At 34.4% G+C, this 16,745-nt stretch overlaps 1 protein-coding gene and 1 pseudogene across 2 annotated transcripts; one reads left to right on the top strand and one right to left on the bottom strand.

The window, feature by feature from the left end:
* Nucleotides 1-443: 443 nt before the first annotated feature.
* On the top strand, nucleotides 444-1,445 carry LOC133284514 (ras-related protein RABA1f-like; annotated as a pseudogene).
* An 11,626-nt stretch (nucleotides 1,446-13,071) lies between these two features.
* On the bottom strand, nucleotides 13,072-16,182 carry LOC133284516 (cyclin-dependent kinase inhibitor 4-like). 2 transcript variants are annotated; one of them, XM_061481544.1, is made up of 3 exons: nucleotides 15,655-16,182; nucleotides 13,619-13,825; nucleotides 13,072-13,528 (listed from the first exon to the last, which is right to left on the bottom strand). In XM_061481544.1, the coding sequence occupies exons 1-3, from the start codon at nucleotides 16,041-16,043 to the stop codon at nucleotides 13,459-13,461; spliced, it is 666 nt and encodes a 221-aa protein (XP_061337528.1). In that variant the 5' UTR covers nucleotides 16,044-16,182; the 3' UTR covers nucleotides 13,072-13,458. The 2 variants fall into 2 exon arrangements, with proteins under 2 accessions (XP_061337528.1, XP_061337529.1); XM_061481545.1 differs by having other exon boundaries at nucleotides 13,619-13,822.
* Nucleotides 16,183-16,745: the final 563 nt, after the last annotated feature.

The raw sequence follows: 16,745 nt of genomic DNA, 5'->3' as shown, positions 1-16,745 counted from the left end.
GCCATCTCAATCTCTAGAAACAACTATACGTTCTACAAAGGACCAAAGGATGAATACAGGGATTTAAAAATAAACAAACCAGGTTAGAGAACATAGTTAATGAACTTATTGAGGCTGACTCTGCAATATCCTAGTTCTAACAAAGTCCATCCTTTGCTACTAGGCATAACCAAAGTAAGCAACAAAATCATGTACGTATATCCTTGTACAAGATGACAAGGGTTCTATGCCATTACATTAAGTAAGGCTGAAATCAATACTATAATGGGCATAACAAGCCAATAAATAGTTTATTGTCTTCACAACTATTTTCTTCAATGAACTTGATAACAAAAATCAAATTTATTTAACCAAAAATTAATCTTTTTGTCCAATTATTCATGCCTTTAAATGCATGAGTTCAATGATAATGAGTAGCCTAAAAGGACAAGTTCGAAGTAGGGATGTACATGGGTCAAGTCGGGTCTAGTTTTTGTGCCGATCTGACCCCACTTGGTTTTTATAGGTAAGGTATTTTGATTCAATCCGGTTTAATTTGATCCAAATCAGGTCTTACCTGGTTTAAAGTTTTGTGAACTGTTTCAAAACCGGGTCGGATTTGACCGGACTTGATTTCTGAAGTGGATTTGACTTGGTTTCAAAATAGGGTCAAATCTGACCTGACCCGCTTTTGACTTAATTTTAAAACTTGTTTTTGATTTGATTTTTTTATAGTTTTGATTTAATTTTTAAAATCATGTAATTTAATTATTTATTTGTTTTAAAATATATAAATTATATAATAAATTTAATATTTGTTGAATAAATAAAGGAATGTAATTTTTTTAACAAAAAAAATTATTTAATTTTAAAATCCGAGTACCATGTTTTATCCACACAAAAAAAAGCTCCAAATTGATATTATTGGATTCCACATAATAATTATTTACAATGTTGTATTATTGATATTACATATAAGATATCTTAGTTTGCTTTTCCTTTACTAAAGGTACCGAGCAACTACAAGTGCATACTATCGAGGAGCTGTTGGTGCTTTACTAGTCAATGATGTTACCCGCCACGTTACATTTGAAAATGTGGAGAGATGGTTGAAGGAGCTGAGAGATCACACAGATGCTAACATAGTGGTGATGCTTGTTGGGAACAAAGCAGACTTGCGTCATTTGAGAGCAGTTTCAACCGAAGATGCTAAAACATTTGCTGAAAGAGAGAATACATTTTTCATGGAAACATCAGCCCTTGAATCCATGAACGATGAAAATGCATTCACAGAAGTGTTGACACAAATATATCGTGTTGTAAGCAAGAAGGCCCTTGACATTGGTGATGAATGATGATCCAGCAGCTTTACCAAAAGGAACAATTAAAGTTGGGTCTCTCGTGATGATGTATCAGCTGACACGAAAGCTGGATGTGATTTTTCGTTTTCCTATTTTTTCACATGATTAGTATGAGTCAAATTTTGGATCAATAAATTAATTATTAAAATAAATCATGTTTAAAATTGATCCAAATAAAAATAGATTAGTGTTTAAACTTAGTTAAAGAAATAGCTATTTATGGGTCAGATTAAGATCAGATCGAAGACAGGACAAGTAAACCAATTTTTTTGTACATCCATAATGAAAAACTACTTTAGTTTTATATTTCTATCTACTTACTATGTCTTTTGTTTCATTTTAATTGTTTGAACTTTTTAGGATCAATCCACAGGAAATTGGTGGTTAACTATTTCAAATAAGAAAAAAGTGTGTGTCATTTAAAGGATGTAAAGCTATGTCATTTTAAGTGAGAGAAAGAGATAGATTATATGGGAGAGAGAGTGGACAAAAAAATAAAGATGTGGTTCTACCTTTTGTAAGAGTGAAATGACACAAGTTGTGTCATTTAAAATCACAAATAATTTTCCCTTCAAATAATATAAATGTTGGACATGATGTACGAGTTGGGTATTGGCCAAAAGAATTTGTCTTTTTAAATGAAAAAACTTATATTCTTTTACTCTCATAAAGAGATAAAGAGGTGGGACCTACACATTTATATTTTTTTGTCCACTCTCTCTTCTTTTTTATCTATCTCTTTCTCTCATTTAAAATGACATAATTTTACATCTTTTAAAATAATACACACTTTTTTCAAAAGAATTATTCACTCATTTACGTGGGGAAGCATCTATGGTAAGATATTGTGGCGAAATTTTTACACCTTCAAATATGATTAGTCCCCCGATGGGTAGTGGAAAATTGTCTAAGGTGGTGTTTGGTTGGAGCTTTTTGTGAGGATACCTAGGTATATGAGATTGGATTTTTGTGTTATCCATATTTGGTAAAAAAAAATACAAAATTTTCTTAGCTACCTTGGTTCCCCATCATTTCATAATTATGTGTAAAAATGGATGAAAAACACTGTTCAACTTACCCACTTCTAACATGGAATTTAGGAGAAAGTCGGATAAATGGCAAAAAGTAACATATGCACAGTACAACTTACAACTTTTTCCCAGTAATATTTTACTCAACCAAATAACTTTTTTTATATTTTCTTACCAAACTCACTTTCCAATCATTTTTCTATCAATTACATTTCCCTAGTATTCAAAAAAATTCTCCTCAACCAAACGATCCTAAAGAGTTATATCGTAACTCAGCTCACATGTCAAATGTTGCAGTTGTAGATTCAAAGTATGGTGTCAGGGTGAGAGACCCAGAAATAATAGCTAGTTAGGGTCTGTTCTTCTTTGTAATTTAAAAAAAAAAAAAAAAGTATGGTGTGAGGGACATAAATCCTGACGACATGAAGATATATCTTGACACTAGCTCAAATTGTTATCATGACCAGTGTAACATCGATATTGATATGGGACATGAGACACGACATGATATTTCGACACGTTAATTCTAAAAAATGTTAGATTTTGATACGTTAGGACACGTTTTGATATTAAATAATATTTTTAATTTATGTAGTATATATTATATTTAATATTCAATAATTTTATAAAAAATTGAAGTTAAACTTATAATATCCATCAATTTTACAAAGAAATATAAGGTATTCTAAATATTTATATTAAACTCAATAAAATAGTAATCATAATCCAACCAATCTAATAGTTGAAACTAAAAATGCAACGCAATGTAACCTTTGAATTTTTTTTTGAGTCTCTACAATGCGAGTTAGAGTGTCGAAGTGTCGAAGAATATCGAATATGACACGTCAGAATTTTTGAAATATCAATGCTTTATAGATTACGACTTAGTGTATCATGCTGACGAAGAGACTCAGTTTTGGCGAGCTTTTCTCTTTGGTGGACCTGCAATTTGGTACATGATTATATTCACAATTACATTTAATAAAAGTTATTGTTGAGATTCAATACCATTAAACTCCATTGTCCAAAGCAAAGGTGATACTAGAAAATTACGTATAACTAAACTTTTAATTTGTAAATATAAATTTTCAAAATCATGCTATACATGTTGTAAGAATATCTAATTTATTTGCTAAATCCTAAAAGTTAATATAATTATTTGAATATTTCATAACAAATTAATTAGCTCATAACATACCTATCAGATACAATAGACATGCATCAATACTCCGAAATTAATCCAAAATACTTGTTTCATACCTATATGAATATGTGACACATATTTCTTATTTGAAATAACTTGAATTTTATGTTCTTTTTGGTGATAAAAATTAACTTATGTTAAACTCAATCAATTATGAATTTTATTTTATTTTTGGATATATTTTGGTGCACAATATATTAAAAAATTAACTCTCATTTGATATTGTTGTACGATTTTGTATTCCCAGCCTGTGTTGCATGTTGTAATATTTTTGTTTATTAGATTGTATGCTTCCGCTTGAATTGTTTAAGTGCAAAAATATTTGGGAATGCAATTATTTATGATTAGTTGGGGTATTTCTCCTTCGTATTACCTGTATCATAATTTCAGGCAAGAGAAAATTAATTCCTATGCAAGAATTTTCATAAATTATTTTGGGTAACTATGACCAAAGTGGGATTCATTTATTCGTCATAGAAATTTCTTTGTGAATTTGAGGAATGCTTCTGGTTATTTCATGCAATTTCCTGCCCAAAGGTGATTGTTATGTGTTTTAATTGGAAGCTTGTCTGTAATAAAATTATTGAGGGTGCATTGGTCTAGGTGATTTGTCTGCCCAAAGGGGACAGATATCTAAAGTTAGTGTATGCTCATTGATTGATTCGTCAGAGGCTTAGACATTGGTTTAAACATTGGTATGTGCATTCTGACCAAAGGGGAATGTACTGTTTTGTTTGCCTCATTGTAATAACTTGTTTTGATTAAAGCAGTATCTTGCCCTGTAGTTTACTCTGATGCATTCATTTTACTTTAACAGTGAATTTTTTGTGAATTTATTTAAATTAATTTAAATATATTTTACCAGTGCATCTGCATGAAAGTAAATGAGAGTAGATGTATATTCTTAGTACTTTATGTAGATGATATTTTATTTTTTAGTACGATGTTGATTTATTGAATGAAACAAGAGCTTTTTATCTAAAAGCTTTGCTAAAAAAGACTATGCAGTAGCCTCTTTTGTGTATAGAACCTGAGTACTTTAGATTCTTTTGATTCCCTTAATTCGTGGGAGTTATAGAGGCTTACTTTTGAGTGTTTTAGATTCTTTTGATTCCCTTTATCAGTGAGAATTATATTTAGTTTGCTCTTCTAGACACTTTTGTATGCAAACTAATGATTATTTTGTGACTTTTATTTGAATTTTATTAATGATTATCATTATTGTTACTTCTCCAGTCAACTGAGAAATATATGTATGAATAATGTCTTTAGCATGTTGTGAGCTTAAAGATGACTGGATGTCACAAATTTTGAGATCTCATATTGTATTGTGACATATTAGTTTGTCTAACCTGAGCAATTTCATATCGTTTGAAAATTGCGTTAATTCAATTTCATGTTGTTAAGAAATTGGATTGAAAAGGCAATTTCACGTTGTTTAGAAGTTGCGGTAATGCGATTTCATGTTGTTGAGAAATCTCATTATGGAGTGTAATTTCATGTTGCTTGGAAATTGCACTAATGTAATTTCTTATTGTTGAAAAATTATATTGAGGACCGATAAGAATTAGTGTGTTATATTGTTGATCATATTTTGTCATTAATTCTTACTACACTACTAGGTCTATGATTCATGAAGATGTAATATTTATTGTATGAGAGTATGGAAGGTCATATGCTATGATATTTTCAGTATATTGACCTTCATGTTCCTATGATAGGGTTACGTTGTATTGAATTGTGTTAAGATATCGGAATTGGAATTGGAATATTATTTTTCAAAATCATGGCCACGTAAAATGATTTTTAGTTATTAACCCGATAGAGTCATTTTCAAAATAAAATGATTTTCAAAATGATATTAAATTAATTAATATAGCCCAAGTGGGAGAATGTTAGAAATTTCCTTTTATGTGGCCAATATTAATTAATTAGTTTTTTGTTTTAAAATTAATCGGGTTAATAGATATTCTAATTCTATTATTTTGATTAGCCCATTATGATCATATTGAGTTGGGCTTATGGCATCTATTAATATTAGGTCTAGTTGGGCAGCAATGTATGCTTTAATGTGACCCTGGTTTTCCGTGATTGATGGACCCAGTGGACACAAATTCTTTTCAGGATATTTGGCTAGGTCTTCTCTCTAGCCTATTTATATGGGGGTTAAGTCTCATGAGCCGTCATGCTCCCATCGCTGAGGCTACCACTTTTGAAATAGATCATAAAGAGAAAGATCATGACATATTGTCCCTCCTTTCCTCTAACTTTGTGATGGCTTAACAAAGTACGCATAATCTCAATCTTGATTTCATATTGTTTAATATTTTATAATCACATACATGATCCAGGAATATTAAATCTTTCAAGTATTTTTTAATTTTGTTGAAATTATTCATTAGTGTTCGGTTCTATTAAACTGTATAATGATACCTCAAGGGTATGCGCTCAGAGATATCCTATGGATACGTATCTTAGTTGGCTTATAGCCAATATCCCCATCACTGCGCACAAGCAATAGGCTTATAGCCGAGACGTGGGTGTGTGCACAGTGTGGGTAGAAGTAGTAAATGAGTTCAGACTGTATACCTGGAGTCTTTAACCTCTTATTTAAAAGGGTTACCTCTTGAGCTTGTTTAAATCTCCCAGTTGTAGTAGGATTTAACTTCCTTTCTGTTGGGATAGAGACTCTATCCTTAGCTACCTTACTGTTTTATATTGTTAGAATAATTGAAGAATTATCCTTTAAGGGATCCTTGGGTAGGTGGTTAGGATATGGAAATATTCCATAACAGTTGCCCCCAGCCCGGCAGTTCGGAAGCTCGGACTGCTGGGGTGCCTAAGTTTGATTGATAGGTCGACCCTACCGAGGTACTATGATCCTGCCTTGGGTCTGGTGTGACTACCTCTTATGGGTTTAGCTTTTTATATTGGCTTCTTTTCTCTTAAAGTCTCTGAGTGGTGAGGCGGTGTTTGCCTTTTTTTGTTGACTTTGAGCTCGGCTTCGCATACCGTCTCGATTTGTCTTTTATCTGAAATTGGGGTGTGGTCTTTTTCTTAAGATCACATCTCTCCTTTTCTGTCTTCATTTTCATCTCGGAGCCTGAAGCTATGGCTGAGGCTGAGGCCGAGCTTTAATCTTGAAGCCCTTCATTAGGCTGAATCGGAGCTCAAGGCTAAGGCCGAGCTTTTAAGCTTAAAGCCCTTTGTTGGGCTGAGCTAGAGGCGGAGGCCGAGCTAATAATTTTAAAGCCCTTAGTTGGGCTTAGTTGAAGCTCAAGGCTGAGGCCGAGCTTTTAATGAATTTGAAGCCCTTCACTAGACTGAGTTGGAGCTCAAGGCTAAGGCCGAGCTTTTAATTTTAAAGCCCTTCACTGGGCTGTGTTGGAGCTCAAGGCTAAGGCCGAGTTTTTAAACTTGAAGCCCTTCGTTAGGCTGAGTTCAAGGCCGAGGCCGAGCTAATAATTTTGAAGCCCTTTATTGGGCTAAGTTGAAGCTCAAGGCTGAGGCCGAGCTTTTAAATTTAAAGCCCTTCGTTGGGCTGATCTCAAGGCTTTGGTCGAGCTCTTAAACTTGAAGCCCTTCGTTGGGCTGAGCTCAAGGTCGTGGCTGAGCTCTTAAACTTGAAGCCCTTCGTTGGGCTGAGCTCCAGGGTTTGGCCGAGCTCTTAAACTTGAAGCCCTTCACTGGGCTGAGTTGGAGCTCAAGGCTGAGGCTGAGCTCTTAAACTTGAAGCCTTTCGTTGGGCTGAGCTCAAGGTTGTGGCCAAGCTCTTAAACTTGAAGCCCTTCACTGGGCTGAGTTGGAGCTCAAGACTGAGGCCGAGCTCTTAAACTTGAAGCCCTTCGTTGGGCTGAGCTCAAGGCGTGGCCGAGCTCTTAAACTTGAAGCCCTTCGTTGGGCTGAGCTCAAGGCTTTGGCCGAGCTGTTAAACTTGAAGCCCTTCACTGGGCTGAGCTCTTAAACTTGAAGCCCTTCGTTGGGCTGAGCTCAAGGCCGTGACCGAGCTCTTAAACTTGAAGCCCTTCACTGGGCTGAGCTCAAGGCTGTGGCCGAGCTCTTAAACTTGAAGCCCTTCGTTGGGCTGAGCTCAAGGCCGTGGCCGAGCTCTTAAACTTGAAGCCCTTCGTTGGGCTGAGCTCAAGGCTTTAATCGAGCTCTTAAACTTAAAGCCATTCACTGGGCTGAGTTGGAGCTCAAGGCTGAGGTTGAACTCTTAAACTTGAAGCCCTTCGTTGGGCTGAGCTCAAGGCTTTGGCCGAGCTCTTAAACTTGAAGCCCTTCACTGGGCTGAGCTCAAGGCCGTGGCCGAGCTAATAAATTTGACTTGTGACGACGAGAATCTCTGTCAAATCGTCATCTGCTTGGATCTAGTGCTCCATTCTAGAGTCTCTCGTAGGATCAAAAGCCTTTTTTACGGTAGGGTTTGTCTCCTCATATATATGTGGTTTCAGCAATTTCAGGGCGCGCGAGGTTGCCTTTTAATATGTGGCTTCATGCTATGCTGCGCGTGTCCACCATGGATGGGAGTCGAAATTTGTCGTTTCCCACAGACAGCGCCAATGTTCGGTTCTATTAAACCGTATAATGATACCTAGAGATATCCTATGGATAGGTATCTTGGTTGGCTTATAGCCAATATCCCCATCACTGCGCACAAGCAATAAGCTTATAGCCGAGACGTGGGTCTGGGCAGAAGTAGTAAATGAGTTCAGACTGTATACCTGGGGTCTTTAACCTCTTATTTATAAGGGTTACCTCTTGGGCTTGTGTAAATCTCCCAGTTGTAGTAGGATTTAACTTCCTTTCTGTTGGGATAGGAACTCTATCCTTAACTGCCTTACTGTTTTATATTGTTAGAATAATTGGAGAATTATCCTTTAAGAGATCCTTAGGTAGGTGGTTAGGATATGGAAATATTCCATAACAATTAGTATTTTATTTTTCGTTGATTTCTTTTTTGTATTACAGAATTTTTTGTTTGTTTTCAGTAACCATTTTAGCTACAAAAATAGAAGGGAGACCTTGAGCGACATGTACTTTCGTTACATGTGTTGATTTCCTTTTACATATATTCTTAATAATTATTTTGAAACAATTTATTAGTAAGGGCCACGTAATTTTATTATAAAATCATACTAAAACAAATGGTGTTCCAAACCTCACATAAAAATAAGTCTCCAATAATGTAATTTTTTAAGGTATAAAAGATATGAATGAGTCGGTGAATAACTCATATTTGTGCAATCTTTCACCTATTTACAAAATACAATATTTGACCTCTTACTCTCTCCTTCGGTAAGAAAATGGTTAAAAATAAGTCAAACAACTATACTATCCAGAGTATTAAAAAAATACAATATGAAAATTATTTTGTAAGATACGTTCAAATTAAATTACATTAAGACAATATTTAGAGTTTGATTAATTAGAAATTTTATGTAAGATCATTATTCGCTCTATTTACCACTTTCCACGTAACACTTTTCTTGGGCTTTTTGACCCTTATGCCCCTTAATTAATAATTAATTACCAAATTGCCCTTCATTCAAAACTATTTCGAAAATTTACCCTCCCCAACAAACATAACACCAATCTGCCCCTGTTTGACCGTTGACCACGAAGCCTACCCGGGTACACCATTACCTACCCGGGTAAATTTTGAAACTTTTTATCTACCCGAGTATGTAGGGGTGTACCCGGGTAGAGTTCTTGAATCTGGGAAAATGTTTGAATTATTTACCCGGGTAATGAGCAGTGTACCCGGGTAAACATCGACGGTAGGGTTTTAAAATACCCCAGCAGCCCCATTTCGAAAACCCACAAAAGGGGTACCCGAGTAGAGCTGCTGGAGGAGTGTCTTCTTGAGCGATTTCAGGCATAATCTTGCACCAATTCGTCTTGTTTCTGATCATCATTCGCGGACCTTGCAACCTCTCTGCCTTCTACCGATTGAAATCGATCAAAGGTGCATTTTTTTTTCAGTTTTTTCAATTATGTTATGATTTCTGTTCTGATTCATTGTATTTTCGTTTATATCATTTGATTCTGTCCGAATTATTTTATCAATTTGTATGTCATACGCTTACCCTAACCCTAACCCTGAATCTAACCCTAACCCTAACCCTAACATGTATCTAATTTCTGATTTTGGTTATTTTTTCAGTTTAATAGTGTGACACAATGACCTCTCGACGCGTTTCAAAGCTACCAGTGACCCATTCCGAGAGAAGAACCAAGAGTCGTCACGATGGGTCGTCATCCTCTCAGCCCCAGGCTGCTTCGAGTCAGGCTCCGGACTTGACGTTCGATTTCAATCGGTAGAAGGCAGAGAGGTTGCAAGGTCCGCGAATGATGATCAGAAACAAGACGAATTGGTGCAAGATTATGCCTGAAATCGCTCAAGAAGACACTCCTCCAGCAGCTCTACTCGGGTACCCTTTTTGTGGGTTTTCGAAATGGGGCTGCTGGGGTATTTTAAAACCCTACCGTCGATGTTTACCCGGGTACACTGCTCCTTACCCGGGTAAATAATTCAAACATTTTCCCAGATTCAAGAACTCTACCCGGGTACACCCTTACATACTCGGGTAGATAAAAAGTTTCAAAATTTACCCGGGTAGGTAATGGTGTACCGGGTAGGCTTCGTGGTCAACGGTCAAACAGGGGCAGATTGGTGTTATGTTTGTTGGGGAGGGTAAATTTTCGAAATAGTTTTGAATGAAGAGCAATTTGGTAATTAATTATTAATTAAGGGGCATAAGGGTCAAAAAGCCCTTTTCTTGCTCTAAAAAAATTATTTTAAAACTTAATGATTGCTCTATTTTTTTCCACCATTTTGTTCAAAAGGATTTTACCATTATTGAATGAACATTGGGGTCCTCCATTTAGTTACCCTATGTGTCATTTCCCATTGAGTCAAAGGAAGCATCATATAGGAGTTTGTTTCATTGTCAAGTGTCTTCAAATGGATGAGCAAATCATGAATGCTCGTTTGAATTTACATGGAGAGAATAACTTTTCTTAGTGTTTTCACATATTTTTGCAAAAAGAGGAAGAATTTTTCATTGGGAATTGGAGATCCCTCAGCTACACACAGTACCATATGTGCAGATCTTCCACCCACCACTATAACAACAACAACCACCATTATTCCAATCACAAAGTCTCGATTTTGGTGGAGTGTGAATAGATTTCCTAAGGAATCAGTTATTTTTAAACATATTTTTGGTGCAATTTTTTATTTTATTTTTTTTAAGAGTAAATATTCTTTTTGGTCCTCAGCAAATTTCACGACGCCCGTTTTAGTCTCCAGCAAATAAAAAGGCCCATTGTGGTCCCTAAGAAATTCAAAATGGACTCATATAGTTGAAATTGTGGTCCCTCACAAATTCAAAAAAGACCCATATTAGTCCCTAAAAGAACTAAAATGGGTTCATTTTGAATTTCTTAGGAACCACGATGGGTCTTTTTATTTGCTAGGGACTAAAGTGGATATCATAAAATTTGCCGAGGACCAAAGAGGATATTTACTCTTTTTTTACGCAGCTACCGTCTAAAAAGATTATACTGCTATTTGGTAATTTATTATCTCATTATTTGATAAAATTGATTACTCATGTATTATTAAATTTACTAAATGGTACAATAATATATTATTTATTTATAATGTAAATTTTTTTATACTAACAATGTATATTAAATAATTTGTAAATAATTAGTATTTAATTAATTAGTTTTCAAGTATTTCATTAAATATTATTTATAATAAATTGATCTTTGACATGAAAAATTCTTAGATATATTAGGTGCAAAAAGTTATTTTTATACTATATCATTAAATATATCATGTTAATAAAAAGTAAACCACATAATTAACATGACCATTGCCGAAGGATAAAATATTGAAGAAAAAAAATTTATAAATTAATTAGTTAAAAAATTAGGTCTGATTATTCTACTACCATGAACAAAAGGTGATATCAAAAAAAAAAAATGTAATCCACTAATTACTTTTTTTTTATAGAACACATACTCTCACCCTATCTGTTCAGCTCTTATGCGCCAACTGATTTTTTTTGTCGAACACATACTCTCATCCTATCTGCTCAGCTCTTATGCGCCAACTGAGTTACCATCATTTGTTAACCTAAATGCTCCATTTTAAACAGTGTTAGTAGTTTCCCATTCCTTATTCTTTTCTTCAGCGTTTCGTTTGTTTTGGCATGGCTTTATTCAACTCTTTAATCAATTGCTCACTTGAAATTTCATATCATTCTGAAGAAGACAAAACTTTTATGCACAGGAACAAAACATCATGAAAAATTTTATTGGCACTCAATAGGCATGTCTTCGCTAAAGGACTGAACCAATGTCAGTCACCCTATGCATTACAGGCTCCTTAATGATAATCTAGATATGCATACTTAAAAAAATAATGCTTAGAAATTAAAATTATCCTGAGAAATTCATGAAAAAATAATCTCAAAAGAATAAAAAGCAATCAATCTTACCAAAAAAAAAATTTGTTTTAAAGATTTGATGGTTATTTAGTTAACTAAATTAATACATTGTAGTTATTACCTTCTATCAATAGAATTGGGAAACTCATCGATATATGTTGTTGGTATGTTTTAAGAGTTTAATATTTCTCTTGCAAATATGAGATAATTTATCTTCTGTATGTATATGGGAGTGGGTGGAATCCTTTAAGAAAGAGAGAGAGAAAAAAGATGAGTTTCAAGATAAAATTATCCCATATTTATAGGAAAAACATCAATCCCATGTTTTAATATTGATAACTATACAATATGAACTTCAAGAAAGTTAAACACTGGTTAGTGATTTCTCTCTTTGGTGGCTAACATAAACTTCAGTTTTCTTAAAACTAATTTTTCCAGTTATTTATTTTGTTGGACTGAATTTTAGAAGGAATTAAAAAAAAAAAAAAAAACCCAATCGTTTGATAATTCTACTATTCCATTTTAAATTAATTAAACTAAACCTCCTAGGGTGTTAATTGGAAAGAACTCTGACAAGATCAATTTGGGTCCGAAATTACGCCATCAAGTGCAAAGAAAAAAATGCAAAAAAATAAAACTTCTTTCATGTCCAATAACTGTGATTCAAATTCTCACTTTACTTTATCTTCCAAAATTTTGTAAGTACATAATCTACAAGTCATAACTTTTTGGTGAAGGATACTCAAACCAAGCAAGTATTATTTTCCATCTTGTCTCCCACAATTTGCAAATTGTCTGTCAGGTTATTAAAAGCTATGAAATTATATGTGAGGACATGATAAAAGCGAAGACACAACCTTTCACTATTAGAATCGCCCCACCAACCACTATAGGACGCTTAAAACAGAGCCAAAGAAACAACTAGTATCATCTAAAACAAATGAAAGATTCAGTGTCTCGCGAGTAAACATGGCCCATATTTAATAGAGCATAACACAGAGATGATAAAGGAAGTGACAGACATTAAGATGGGGTAATGGGGTCTTTATTTCTCAGAGTTTGTTCGAGTTCCATCGGTACAAGTATAGACAAAGAAAAGTAAAATACAAGAACAAAATAAAACCTAAGTAAATTCCTGTACCTCATACTGACCTAATTTGACTTATCCCTAATCCTACAACCTACAGACCCTTCCCTTGCCCCTCTTAAATGATCTGTTAGACAAAGGACTTTGATTTGTATTGTTGTGTAATCATCACCTCTGTTAAGTTACAGACCATTAGTCTACACATTTTGAAAGCCCTACTTTCTTTACAAGTAAATAGAAGGTGATGGAAAATGGAAATAACACCACCACCGCTTCAACATATTCTAACCCTGCTACTTCAAAGATGTCTTGATGGAACACTAACACTAGCCTTCTAGGATTTCAATTTTTCCCATTCATAACGCCCAGGGAGTGGCTTCTCATTCACAGGATCAAAGTTGTACCTGCAATTGAACCCATATGGGAAATATATAAATTAGCTTGTGGGGGATGTAATAAACATTGTCTAAGAAAATCAAACAACTAAAGCATACTTCTCAATGAACTGCCTTTGCTGAGCCTCTTCAACTCCAGCAAAGAATTCATCCATTTCACGAGCAGTTGGGATTTGCCTTCGAGTTGCATGCTCTGTTCTTCGATAAGCTTCAGTTGAACAAGTAGGCCTGGTAGTTGAACCCGGGGTCCTGATAGTGTCTGGGTCCCTTATCAAACTGCAAGGTGTGGATTCCCTAGTGCTTCTGCTGCAAATAATAGATATAGCAAGTGTAATGCAAACCAGAAACACGAGCAACATAAAAGAACTTTATTTAGTGGCAAAACTAAGATAATAACAAATAAATAAGAGTTAGTGGGCCCAGGCAAAAATTACAGGCAACCTGGTGCAAAAAGACTACCCGACTTTGAGAGGGTAGGAGCGAGGGCCAATTTTACGAGAGTTGGGATGAGGGTTGATTGTACGCACAAAAGTTTAAGATGTTGGGTGAGACTATATTAATGGTTTTATATATCTCTAACACGCCCCCTCACACAAGAGTACATTGGACTTGAAGAGTGGACAATACATCAGACCCAGCCTACCTGTGCTAAGAAACTCCACAAAACATAATTAATTATTAATAAATGGGGGCTGTGAGGATCGAACCCGTAACAATCAGGCTCTGATACCATGTAAAGAACCAAGGCTCTATACCATGTAAAAAACTAATTCAACCAAAAAGCTTAAGCTGTTGGATGAGGCTATATTAATAGTTTTATATATCTCTAACAGGAGCAATTGCTCCAAGGCTGCCCTCAATGGCATTAATTATATTACTTAAAATCCAAGGCTGACCTGAGTAACATTACTTCATTGTGGACATACTGATTCAGATATTAGAAAGATTCAGAACATATAGATCCATGTTCAAACATATTGGAAGTTTGGAGGAAAAGGGACATTGCATAAGATCATCCTTCTCTTAATACATATCCCATAATTCTCTCTCGAAAAGAATAATTTTAAAATTAATCTCCAAAAACCTAGGAATTTAGTAATCTCATTATTGTTAGTATTATTATTATCTCTATACGATTACAAATCCAATTGCACATGAACAGATAAATTAGTCAAATATTTCAATGACTAGATGGTAAAACAAGAAAAAACACAAAATTAGAAAAGGGGTGAAGTTTCTGCTACCGTAACAAAGTATCAATACGTTCTGGTAATAAAGTAACAATAATAACAAAGGGTACAAAAAATGAATAATTCCCGTTGAATAGATTCTGTAGATTATTTTCTAATTTATATAATCAAATCAACAGGAAGCATTTTCAGGATATTAGGTGAACAAGTAAAAAGAAAATGACCAAATGACATTTCGATTTAGGAAACATAATAAAAGCTTTGTAGGAGAAGAAAACACACATCTTTCTCCAGTGAATCCTGAGATGGAAAAGAAAAAAAGACGATAGAAGACAATGAAGAAAATATTTTCATAAAAAAGTCTGGTTGAAAATTTTACAAAAATATTATGTTCGAAATTTTCACAATAATAGCATGCATAATTGATGAAGATCACAAAGTTTAAACAGAAGAACATAAAAACAGATAAAATATAAAACCTCACCACATTCAATCATCTTTTGTACTGATATTTGGGAAATGAAACGAATTTCATTGCAGTGAACCAAGACATGAAGTTTTATAACTGCTAAAAAAAATTGTCTTTTAAAGCATGTTTAACCGAACAAAACATAATAAAACTAGAGCAAAATTGAAATGTCCGGTCTCGAATTCATGTACTGCTTTGTCTCAACGTCTTCCGACCAAGACGGACCATAAAATTCAAAGATAAACTAATTATTTGTGACAGGAAAAAATGAATGATAGTAAAAACTCTGGTTTATCCCACGATAATCCACTAATTACAATTTTTTGCAAAACGAATCACAAAAAAAGAAAAAAAAAAAAATTAAAGACAAAGATTACCATTCCAACTGAAATTCAAAAATGAGAACAGAAAATTGAAGACACCAAAAAAAAGAAAAGGATATAATTTAAAAAAAAAAAAAAAAAACGATGACCCACCTCTCTCTACCTTCAAAATCCAAAACATTTTCCCCAAAGCATGCTTCTTCAGCACCATCCCCATCGACATTCTCATTCACGATTCTCTCCTCCTTGTCCTTGTCGTTGAGTCCGAGCCTGGAACCCGAAGCTGGGCTAGGGATTGAGGATTTAGGGTTTTGGTGCCTGGGACGCTTGGAAGAATCATGCGAAATTGGGGGTTTGTGGAGGCGGCGGTTCCGAAGCTGGAGGTAGGAGCCTGAGGTCGGAGAAAGCTCGAGCTGAGGCTGGGATTTCTGAAGGGCTAGGGTTTTGGCGCGTGTTCGAACCCCGAAGTAGGTGGTGGTGGTGGTGGAGTCCACCAGTGCCATTTCGCCTTTGGGTTTGGCTTTCTTCATGTACTTTCCCATCGAACACACACACAGCGCCACCACTCACGACGGAACAACAACAGAAAGAGCACAAGCAAGAACAATCGAAGAAGAACAATAAGGGAATTGAGAAGGTTTGGTTTTCCGGTCAAGTGTTTCGAGTGAAGAAAATAAAAAAGAAAGGTGAAGGATGTGGGAAAATAAAAAATGAGAATATTTTTGTTTTTATGTTAGGAGGAAGATTATTTTATAACTTTTTTTTGTATATCTGAACAATCATTAATTAATTATTAATCACAATAAATGATAACTTTGATGGACGAAAATCAACATTATTAATATATGATTGTAAAAGGTTATAAAAAAAAATGTAAATATTACTTTCCGTTTATGTTATTCCCTTTATTTATTGTGTCGTTTCATGTTAAATGTTTTTTTTTAGAAAAATACTTATTTAGCTACAGTGATCTTGTGAGTTATTATTTGATCCTTTATGATTTTTTATTTCTTTTTTATAAAGATCTTTTATGATTTTAAACTTATTATTTACATTTTTTTTTTTTTGAGTTACCCAACCTTAATTATCTCTTTGAGACGAGTTGGCTCCCTCCGGTATCTCCACGAGCTAAAATAATTTATTATTTAACGTTTTGTGATTTCAAATTTTTACGTTGACCCGGTTACGAAAATTTTTACTTAAATCCTTTTGTGATTTAAAAAATAATATTTAAAATAAATATC

This window comes from Gastrolobium bilobum, unplaced genomic scaffold (genome assembly GCF_033153095.1).
Source record: "Gastrolobium bilobum isolate Gb01-03AN ecotype WA unplaced genomic scaffold, APGP_CSIRO_Gbil_v1 utg7094, whole genome shotgun sequence".
Taxonomy (NCBI): Eukaryota; Viridiplantae; Streptophyta; class Magnoliopsida; order Fabales; family Fabaceae; genus Gastrolobium; species Gastrolobium bilobum.
This window is presented reverse-complemented; position numbering and strand designations above follow the sequence as displayed.

What these genes read in the sequence shown, in the direction of transcription:
- LOC133284516 (XM_061481544.1), bottom strand. Translation starts at nt 16,043, where the DNA reads ATGGGAAAGTACATGAAGAAAGCCAAACCCAAAGGCGAAATGGCACTG. An exon ending in GATTTTGAAGGTAGAGAGAG is followed by an intron (nt 13,826 to 15,654) that starts GTGGGTCATCGT and finishes TATTATTTGCAG; the next exon opens with CAGAAGCACTAGGGAATCCA. An exon ending in CAAAGGCAGTTCATTGAGAA is followed by an intron (nt 13,529 to 13,618) that starts GTATGCTTTAGT and finishes GTTCAATTGCAG; the next exon opens with GTACAACTTTGATCCTGTGA.